The sequence below is a fragment of the Morone saxatilis genome, unplaced genomic scaffold, assembly GCF_004916995.1.
Source record: "Morone saxatilis isolate NCDOM2014 unplaced genomic scaffold, NCSU_SB_2.0 Contig12, whole genome shotgun sequence".
Lineage (NCBI taxonomy): Eukaryota > Metazoa > Chordata > Actinopteri > Moronidae > Morone > Morone saxatilis.
The window spans coordinates 20,820,919-20,831,433 of NW_023339674.1; the positions used below are offsets into that span (position 1 = coordinate 20,820,919).

The 10,515-nt window shown below is 41.0% G+C and overlaps 1 protein-coding gene across 1 annotated transcript in view; it reads right to left on the minus strand.

The window, feature by feature from the left end:
- Positions 1 to 777: 777 nt before the first annotated feature.
- LOC118321352 (protein-glutamine gamma-glutamyltransferase K-like) overlaps positions 778 to 10,515 on the minus strand; it is a 13,597-nt gene continuing 3,859 nt past the window's right edge. The window contains exons 2-14 of the mRNA XM_035652618.1: positions 9,451 to 9,743; positions 9,158 to 9,349; positions 5,956 to 6,207; positions 5,013 to 5,131; positions 4,810 to 4,917; positions 3,617 to 3,794; positions 3,367 to 3,505; positions 3,085 to 3,277; positions 2,661 to 2,814; positions 2,269 to 2,553; positions 1,532 to 1,692; positions 1,299 to 1,435; positions 778 to 1,204 (exon numbers count right to left, since the gene is read on the minus strand). Coding sequence (XP_035508511.1) covers positions 1,045 to 1,204; positions 1,299 to 1,435; positions 1,532 to 1,692; positions 2,269 to 2,553; positions 2,661 to 2,814; positions 3,085 to 3,277; positions 3,367 to 3,505; positions 3,617 to 3,794; positions 4,810 to 4,917; positions 5,013 to 5,131; positions 5,956 to 6,207; positions 9,158 to 9,349; positions 9,451 to 9,742 — 2,370 coding nt within the window. The 5' untranslated portion in view covers position 9,743 and the 3' untranslated portion in view covers positions 778 to 1,044. The remainder of the gene's footprint in view (positions 1,205 to 1,298; positions 1,436 to 1,531; positions 1,693 to 2,268; positions 2,554 to 2,660; positions 2,815 to 3,084; positions 3,278 to 3,366; positions 3,506 to 3,616; positions 3,795 to 4,809; positions 4,918 to 5,012; positions 5,132 to 5,955; positions 6,208 to 9,157; positions 9,350 to 9,450; positions 9,744 to 10,515) is intronic.

Here is a 10,515-nt window from a genome sequence, read left to right on the forward strand (position 1 = left end):
TTAGATTTTAAGGGGCGGGGCCTACAAGCAGAGTTTATGACATCATAAATAGTTTTAACCCTGGTCCAATTTGAATGTGCTGTAGTTACTTGAAGCCACCAGTGCACATACACTGGAGAATGGACTTTACAGAGAAGTAGGAGAAATCTTGTGTCTAGCAGGAAAACTTTAGAAATAAACAACATTTGCATATTCATTGATTAAGGACTTTTTAATGAGGTAGAATATGAGTAGTAGATGACTTTTTAAGGATATTAATGTGGAAATTATATTTTTTTGTGGAAAAAACACATCAGACACACATTATTGTTCCAAACAGGCTATTTCGTAAATATTTTTTTTAATACACGTCTGGAGGGGATCTTTAATATTCAGCACTTTACTCACCCTTGATGAAATGATTGGAGCAGATATGGTAGCATTAATTAAGTTTCATATCTGTAGTGGTGTTTGTTTTCATCAGCTGAAGTTCTACCCCCGGAGCGCTTGTACCCACTCTGCAGCAGATGGATCTTCTCGCCTTGATGGCCTGCTTGGTATCCTATTAAATGACTTTTTATCTTCTCTCCTATCATTTCGAGCACTCCACTACAGCACAGAAGTACCTTCCTATGTTTTGCTGTTAGTCCTCAGACATGGTGGCACGACCCCACATCTATCGCCAACCACCGTGAAGCCATTGCAACCAAACATTCAGTGAACACAGGATACCAACATAAGGTTTGTAAAGTTAGTAAGTCAGTAAATCACCAGGACATCTTTTAAATTATTCTGGTTTTAATAATACAACAGCATTTACAGCAGTATTTGGATATTTAAATAAAATAATTCTCATTGTCAACACATGGCAAAATTAACTAAATAAATATATTATGTATAAATAAAGCATGATCTCAGTGGAGAGCCTGTCCTTACAAAAGTACACTTCTTTTATTTAAGCTGCCTTTTTACACACCTGTATATTGTAGACCGTTGTCACAAGGTATAACCTAATAGTGGTTTTCATGGAATATTCATTGTCAAAGTGCCTCTGTTTTCAAATTATTATAGAGTGCCGTTGCTTTTATCCTGCACAGTGATGTCGGTCACGCCATGAACCTGTGTGAGCTGCCTGCAGTCCAGTGAAGCCAGTAATTTCCTCGGTCCAGGCAGGGTGGGGACGAAGTTCTCAGTCAGAGACACAGTAGCACGGCTGCCAATATCTCTGAGGGTAAGACAGGAAATGACAGTGGAAATCACAAAAGATAGACAGGGTAGTTTAAAAAAAACACAATATAAAGTATATTTTTCCTCCTTACCCATAATTAATCTTTCGAGCAGTTAGAAGGCCCAGTCCTTCCACGTGGAATATGACTGCTTTCAGCACCTGTGGTAGTGGGTTAGTGAATGAAATCTCTACTGCCATCTTCTCCCCGACCACAGGCTTCCCGATTGGCTGCGTGAGAGAAGAACAAAGTAAAAAAACGAAATAATTTTTTAAAAATGTAATCTTCTTCACAGTAATATTTTCCTGATGAATTGTTTGGTTTACCTTTAGGATGAGGTCTGGGGTCCTGAGCCGGAAACTGAACTGAGTGGCCAGGACCTGCTGTGTTTCTTTGACTCTGCCTGACAGTGTCATCATCAGGGCGGCCTGGTCTATCAGTTGGTCCTTGTAGTCTTTGTACTCCAGTGTCCACTCCAACACTTTTTCTGTAGACAGAAGATGAAAGCAAAGAATGTTAAAAGTGTATTTTCATATTTGTCACCTGCCTTGTGGCACCCTACAATTACAAAGGTTCCCCTACTTATTTATATATATATTATATATTATATAATATCGAGTAAAATTGTCGAAGCAGTTGTTTGACATTTTGGCACAAAGACTAATGCCTGGCTCTGTCCAAAGTTAACAATATCAGCTAATCTGCATCTCGAAGGTAGTTTACTTCTTGTTTGTTTTATGTGTATAAAAACCGAAGTGTACAAGGGGGTTATGTGCTATAATATTTCTTAGCTGGGAGCTGTAATGTGCTAGGCTTACCCTTTGTAAGAAAGTTTGGTTTAAATGTCAAACTCTTCCTTTGGGCAGGGTTAAAAGGCGTTATTCCATGTTACAGTTTTCTGCAAGTTTAGCTAGTTTCTTCTAAGGAAATACAATCACAGATGCACTTTTTTGCAATTCTACTTAATTGTGAGGAAAGTTTCCTTTACTCTGATAAAGAAATGTCTACTCTTGTAGGTGTCATGAAAGAAAAAAGGAACCCTGTGTTCAAAAGCGCCACTCACCCTCGTTGGGCAGTAAGTCCACGTCTGTACTGTCCTTTCTGACTGTGGCCTTGTTGACACCGGTGTAGTACATGACTGCCACCTGGCTGTGCAGGAAGACCTTGCGTTGCTCTGAGCTGCTGTTTCGCAAGATGAGGCTCAGCTCTGCATCTCCTCCCATTTTAGGACCTTCACCCTCCATGGTCACTTCTACAGAGACATCCTCTGCTGTGGGAGAGGAAAAGGCCTCTGCTTTGGTGCCATATCTACATGCTGTTTCCACAGCAATGCGTTCCTCCTCTGAGCCTGAGAATAACCAGAAATTAGTTAATTCAATAAAAAATACAGTGGAAATGCTTTGGTCTAATACTCTAAGTGCTTGTGATTTCTGTCAAGTGAGTGTTTGATGTTACCTTCAGGGTGTTTGTAAAGGTGTGTGATATCATTGCGTTCATTGGAGCCAACAGCCTTTGTGCTGATGAAGTGTCCCACAGTCTTTTTCTCACTGTAGATTTGAGTAAAGGTCCCGTCTACATTCTTCTGCCAGTATATTTTATCGCTGTTAACCTAGGAGAGGGGGAGCAAGAGAGAGGGGAGTTAAAACAAAGCTCTGAACAGATGGTAGACGTCATCCATCTTTTGATGTATGCCATATGGCTCATTATTAGTACACAGTACACGCATGATCTGTCAACACAAGACAAGCAACTAAGGGTTAATTGTTCACCCTTGCAGGTAAGGTATGTGAGGAAAACTGAATTATAGAGGGGTTTTTTATTCTTTGCAATTTCTACGACTTTATGGAAGTGCAATGCAGAATTGCTGGAATCCACAAACCTCAGCGAACACAAATGGAGAGTCGTGTTTGAGGTAGACTTGACCGTTGCGGACAGCAGCAAGAGAAGCAGGGCCACAGCGGAAGGTGCCCTGGCTGGTCTCCTGAGGTGTGGCGTCGACAGCTTGCCAGCCTCCATTGCCTGGGGGCAAGTCTGGACGAGCCATCCAGCAGTCGTTCCACACATGGAAGTTCCTTCAGGAAGAGATTTGAAGGTCAGGCTTAATGAACCAGAGAGTAATGTCATGATAAGGCAGCATCACAATGACGGCAACAGGACATACCAGATAGAGTCAGCATTGAGGTAAGCTATAGGCTCCAGGTTCTCGTCCAGGTATACGTCTGTCGTCAAGGAGACGTCTGTGTCGTGAGCTGAGCTGAAGTTGGTCACAGTTCGACTGGGAATGCCTAAACACCTTAAAACTGAAAAGAAGAAGTGATAAGGCATTAGCAGTCAATATCTGTGTTAAATTTACATGTCACACACCCATACAAGCGCACGTCATGTAAAGGTGATTCAAATAAAAAGCTAACCTGTAGTGACTACTCCAGCAAAGATCCAGCACTGGCCATACTTAACGGGAGTGCCGCTGTTTTTATAGTATTCCTTCAGGATTTCCACACTTCCACTCCAAACTGTTGGACTAGTTCCCAGCGAATAGTCTCCGGACCAGTTTCCCTCCAGGACACCGAGGTCATCTGGGGAGTTGATCTGGATAAATGACAAAATGTTTTTTGTTTTTGTTTTTTTATATACTTCTGAGTTTGAAGCCATGAACTCAGTTTCCTAGAAATATAAACCCTGCCCTAGCTGAAGCCCTCTTTTTCCATTTGTAAAGGTTTACAGGCTTACAAAGGCAACACAACTGCTTGGCTAGGTTTAGGAAAACATCATAATTTGGGTAAAAGTCACAAAATGTAATGTTATACAACATAAAACTTGAAAGACTTTTGGTTTCACACAAGACACAAACCCCGGTCTCTTGGGTGAAAATTGTTTGTTGTTTGTTTGACCCATCCATCCACTCCAGCCACCTCCTTATGTACTGACTTTTTCACTCTTTACGTGATGTGGATGGATTACATTAGAGTTAGATGACAGCCCGCTGAGTGTCAAACTGACACTAATGGGTACCTTGTGCCTCTGTATGGAGACGCAGAGGGGGGTGTCAAAATGTCCTGGGAATGACACTAAAATTTTTAGTCAATCTATCCAGTAGACGTTGAGACAGGCTTACTGAAACCTTTGACCTGCTAGTGGAGCTAAAGGAAAAGTAGGATCACCAAACGTCTCTAAGATTCATCCTCTGGGCAACATGAATGCCTGTACCAAATTTCATTCAATTCAATCAAATGTAATAGTTGTCAAGGCATGTCACTAAAAATCAGAAATGTCCACCTCAATGTGGCACTAGGGAAAAGTAAGGGGATCAGCAAAGTTAGTGGGCTTAATGCTCTGGGGACCATCAATGTCTGCACAGAATATCAGAGCAATCCATCCAATAGTTGTGTAGATTTTGTCAGTACAGCATATTTAAGCATGGCAAAGACCTTTCTGTCTAAATGTACCATTTTCCATTAGTGCTCAAATAGGATACATCAAAATTTAATATGGTACTGAGAGAGGGTTTTTATTGCTCTATTTGCTCTCTGTGTACTAGCACATTATGAAGAGAAATATAAAGGTCGGTAGATCAGGTGCAGAAAAACAGTTAAGGCAGTCTCACCATGGCTGAGATGATTCGCACCACATTAACTGGGTCTCCCCAACCAGACGGAGGAGTTCCACTCTTCTCCAGGACATAGAGGCAGGCAGCAAGAATCCCGTCATTGAACTGAAACCAAAGCGAAAACAGAGGGAGGGTGAAAAAAGCCTGTCAGTGGCTCTTTACACCGAACACCAAACACTGGCAGACCACACAATCCTCACCTGCCCATAGTTCCATGTCCGCACTCCAATTTGATTCTGTGTGCCGTAGTAGATCCGTCCAACATCATTCAGGACATACTCCTGCCTCTCGTCTTCAGAATCCATAAACACTGTGTCATCTGACAGAGAATAAGTGGGACATTTAAATGTGATATAACAAGCTTAAATTATTCACATTTCTTACCACAATTTGATCAGTTTTTTGTTTTTTTGTCAATCAGAATTAGTATGTCCCTAGTTTTACTATGTGAAAACCAGTAGAGGTAAAACAAGACACTTCACAATAATCCACCTCTTAAGCCCACTGATAAACATGTCATGTCTTGCTTATTAAATTTGTTCATAAACAGTGTAAAATTTTAAATTTCTGTCTGTGTTTTCTTGACAATTTCTTAGCCCTGAGCCGTTCTCAGGTAAGACACAGCAGACACACCATGAAGTCACTGCTCTTTTGTAAACTTTCAACAAGATATAACCTGTTAATTAGTAGGTTTTAGAAGTGCTAGCTGTTTCCCCCCTCCTAGTTTTAATGCTAACCTGTAAGCTGCTGCTTGTTGTAGCACTATATGAAAAGGTCCAGTGTGTAACATTTAGGAGGATCTATTGGCAAAAATCAAATATAATATTCATAGGTGTGTTTTTATTAGTGTATAATCACCTGAAAATAAGAATCGTTGTGTTTTTGTAAGAAGGAGCCATTTTTCACCTACAGATGCAGTTTGCCTTACATTGAGGGCACCGTGTTGAACCACCATGTTTCTACAGTAGCCCAGAATAGACAAACTAAATTCACTTCGGATTTGGAAGGGGTGGTGAAGTGCGGTAGTTGCAATCTTCAACTACACAACTAGATGCCAATAAATCACTACACACTGCACCATGAATGGACAGACATGAGTGGAATCGATCTTCTCTTTTAACTTTCTGCCAGAAAGCAAATTACCTTCAAACCAGGGGTTGAACAACATGTAGATGTCATTAGCAGGTTCATGCTTGGAAACGGCCTTGCCGCTTGCGCAATTTGTTTCCACTATGAGCTGATATCGGCCGATGGCTGCCGTGGGTAGAGAATTCACCGACAGCTTTATCCTTTTGTCAACCTGTTTCACAACAGCAGCCTCCCAACGATTGTCCTCCAAGTCCTCCACCAAAGGGATGATGACATGGGTTCCCTTTGCCACTGCTGGCAGTGGCCCTGAGAGGGTGAGATGAGACACACGTCATCTACATGTTAAGTAATATAGTGTTTGGAAACTATTGCTTGTTCACACCATGCTCAAACTGAATAAGAGCACAGTTCAATCAACCTTTTCACAACAATTTACTTCCCTCAATGAAAGGGCCACACCTGCATTCCTACCTTGTGGTGTAAGTTTGAATAAACAGAAACCAAATAGAAACAATCCAGAATGTACTTTCCTGACGCGCGCGCACACACACACCTGCACACTCTCACACACAGCATGTCACGACAGCATTAGATCTCAGAGTAGCTGTACTATAAAAGGAATCTTTACTTTGGCAGCAACCACCGCAGTCTGTCATTATGGGTGTCTGAGGTAACTGTAGGGCTTCTGTTTCCTTGGTATAAAAAGAGATACCAAAATGGTTTAATGAGAACTAACAAAAATTATTTCCAACATTACATCCAGCTGTTGGGAAACACTCTATTTGTAGTCAATTTAAAGAGCGCTCCCCTAAAGTGAATGCGGAAAACTACAGCCCTCCCTGGATTGTATCCTCTACCCTCAGTGGGTGTGACCTTGTCTTTCAACAATGCCTTAACAGAAACAAGTCAGTATGCAGCAATTTCACCTGAAGATTTGTATTTAGATAAATGTTTGATAACAGGAACCCGAACCTGCCTCCACAGAAATGAATGAAATGAAAGAAACAGCCAGTATGAGCCGCTGCACTACGAAACTGCAGCCCACTTTTTTCTGGTGATTTCCTGTCCTTCCCTATTGTGTCAGAATAAGGCTAAAATTAAACATGGACATGAGCAATATCAAAATAATGGCCATATATCTGTGAGATTTCCTGAGCACATTCCCTGAACCATTAGACCAATATATAATAAGCTCTTTTTCTCTCTCTTGCAGAGAGTTATTTGACAATTTCGACTACTCTCATATCTGTCCAGCAAATATATGGCTACAGCCAGGAAGTTACTGCTCCTGGCAAAGAAATGGTCAGGCAAATAACCCCTGTAAAATCAGAAGTTGAATATTTTTACACTTATTTATAATGTGTGAATTAGTGAGCTTCGTGGATTTTGTCACCTTCTGACCGGGCTAGCTCTTTGTCTATACAGTCTTCATGCTAAGCGACTGCGGAGTATAGCTGTATATTTACCAAAAAGATGTGAGAGTAGTAGTGATCTTCTCATTTAACTCTTGGCAAGAAAGCGAATAAGTCAATTTCCCAAAATGTCAAATTTAACATTTTGGACTCTCACTGAGCTTAACTCTTACACCACCCCACAGACAAAATGTCAACTTCGCACACAACACATTTTATAATCCAAGAGGCAGATTGGCATGAAATTTTCTGAATACATTCATGCTCCCAGAGGGGATAAATCATTTTTTTCCCACTGACATCAGGGCCTTTCATGTTTCAGTGCCTCAGGAAAAACTTTCAGCCCTGCAACAGGTAAGACTCTAAGAATAGCAAAATTGTCAGTGTGCAGCTCAATCTGCTGCTCACTTTCATTCGGTGAGATGTTATGAAATTGCAGCCTCTGAGCCCTTAGCGGGACTTCAGACTGAAACGCACCGCAAACCACAGTGTCAGAGACTTCTACTGTCATTGACATTCACTTGAATTTTAAAAACAAGTCTGTGTTGTTTTAGACTGGGCTGTAATTAGCTTCACACTGCGGGGCTCATGGCTCAGAGTGCAGTGTTTGGACAGTGTACTGTCGGCACGGTTGAAAACAGTTTGAACTGAGATATGAGCAGAAACATGGCACTTTACTGTTAAACAATTTTTAAATGAAATACCAACCATTTGAAAACAAAACACAAAAAAAAGGCATTATCTGCAGCTGTTATGGCTGGTATGATAGATGGATGGAAATTATACGCATCCGTTATGATCAGCGTTGTTTTTGTTATTACATCACAATGTGGACGTGTTTTTTTTTCTCAAGGAAACAATATTGGTTTTAAAAACTGCCATTATTTTGGTCACAATAGCAACCATTTATTAAAATATGCATGTTAGCATTAAGCAATGGACACATTCATAATATGGATGCAACCGTTCTGTAAAAGAGACATTGTAATTATTATCGTCAAGCTTCAATTGTTATCACACACAGCTGTAATTGTAGGATCTATATTGGTCTGTGTCCTCTCTCACTTACAGCACTTAATACAATGAGAGCAGAGACAGAAATGAACAGTGGGTAAACAGGTGGCGGGCTGAGGCTCAGACAGTTGGTAGTGGCAGCATTCGTGGTGAATTGTCAGTACTGGATTTTTAGTTAGAGCCGGACTGAGGGCTCGGCATCTGTAAAACGCTCTCCCCGGAGCATAGCAACCAGAACTGTTGTTACCATAGCAATTGTAACCAAATTGTAACCTCTTTTTCTTCCATCTTTTTCCCTCTCTACCTGCCTATCCATCCATAAATCTAACTATCTCACACACACATTCAACAGAATCGATATACTCCGCACACATGAGTAGCTGAATAAACCGCAAGACACGAGCATGAGAGCAAAACTGCTCACTGTTAACGTTTTGTTTCCTCCCAGAGCTCTTAACCTATCACCTCCCTCTCTTTCCCGTGTCTGCCAAGAAAGAGGGAACTCTTAATTATCATTTGCAGCTCTGCACAGGGTTTCATAGTGGGTCAGGAAAGCATGTGAGTCTGGTCAGGCTGGGCTGCATCCATCCAGTTTCACAATCGGCCTTTTAAGATTAGAGGTCATGTGGGAAATTCATTTAAATGGGATTAGTATTCATAAGCATGTCTGTTCTCTGTGTAACTGTAGTCTGTGTTCTTGTTGTCTGTCTTTATGGTGTTATTCTGATGTCTATTTAGAGCTATAAAACATGACAACACAACACTTGCAGAGGCTTGTAGGGACGTGTTCAGCAAGCACTGCACAGTTTCTGTCAGGGACTCTCACTAACCTGTTTTAAGTTCAAGGTGAAGTTTGTCAGTGTCGGGGTTAAAAGGTCGAGACAGGGTAATCCACATCTGGAAAGTCTGTCCTCTGCGAATAACAAAGTCATCACTTTGGTAGAGATTTGTGTGGTGCTCTGTGCGGTTCTGCCCTGATTTGCTCTTCATCAGGTCTATTGATTGCACCTTCAGGAGGAGTTCTGCAAAAAAAAAAGCAAATACATGAGAGCGAAGTCTATCATGTGGCTGGCATTTACTTTGATAAATAACACAATCATAAGCTCTCTGAGATGCTGGTTACCATCAAGCTCGCCGTCACCAGTCACAGGCTTCTCGCCATTTGTCTCTTCTCCCTTATCTAGGTCATCAATGGCTGTGACCACAGTGTCTGTGATGTCATCGTCATTTGACTTGGGGCAGCAGCACGGGCAGACCTTACGCAGCCACTGCCGACATGCATTTTCTTTCTCAGCATTGTACTCTGGCTCCGGCTCTTCCTTCTCTTCCTCTGTGTCTTCCCCAAGTCCGAGAGTGACAGATGGAAACCGACCCACTGCAGATCTGTCTCTAATTGAACGTGTCTCTACAGGCATCCTGAGGTAAAGGCAAACATAATAAGTAAGGGCGTTTCCACTGATTATGCATTGGTTTTTTAAAAGACCACACCATTGTTATACATACTGCTCCAGAGTGCAAAGTCTTCTTTAATAGGAGTTCGAACCCCCAGTCTCACTTAAGACTGTTGATGGCTCAAACGCTGTCATATTATCTTGAAGTTAATCCGTTGTCCAATTACTTTAGAAAAGGAAGTAATAAGCTATTTTCTAACATGGTACAGCTGAGTTTAGAATCACATTAATCCATCTTATCAACACACAGAGGTGATACAAGCTGACAGCCCCATTACTGATGATCACCATCATGTTCCAATGTGTCAATGTAAAACTTGTATTTTTACAATAATGTTTTAATACAGTTGTTTGAGTCTGTGTAGTCAAGTTTGCATTCATATGTCACTCACAGAGAATCTGGACATTTCAAACTTTCAGGTATTCATTTTAATTATTTATCCAGTTGCGATTTCAGCAGTTTATTTATTTTTTTAATCAAAAATCAGAATCAAAAATACTTTACTGATCTCCAGGGGAAGTTTTGCATATTAGTTCAAATGACATTAACAAATAGAAATAGAAATAATAATAATATAGAATGTTACAATTATATATTACAATATTAATAATATTAATTAATATATTTGGGCGACAGTAGCTCAGTGTGTAGGGACTTGGCTTGGGAACTGGAGAGTCGCTGGTTCAAGTCTCACAGACCTCAAAATTATGGAGTGTGGACTGGTAGCTGGGGAGGT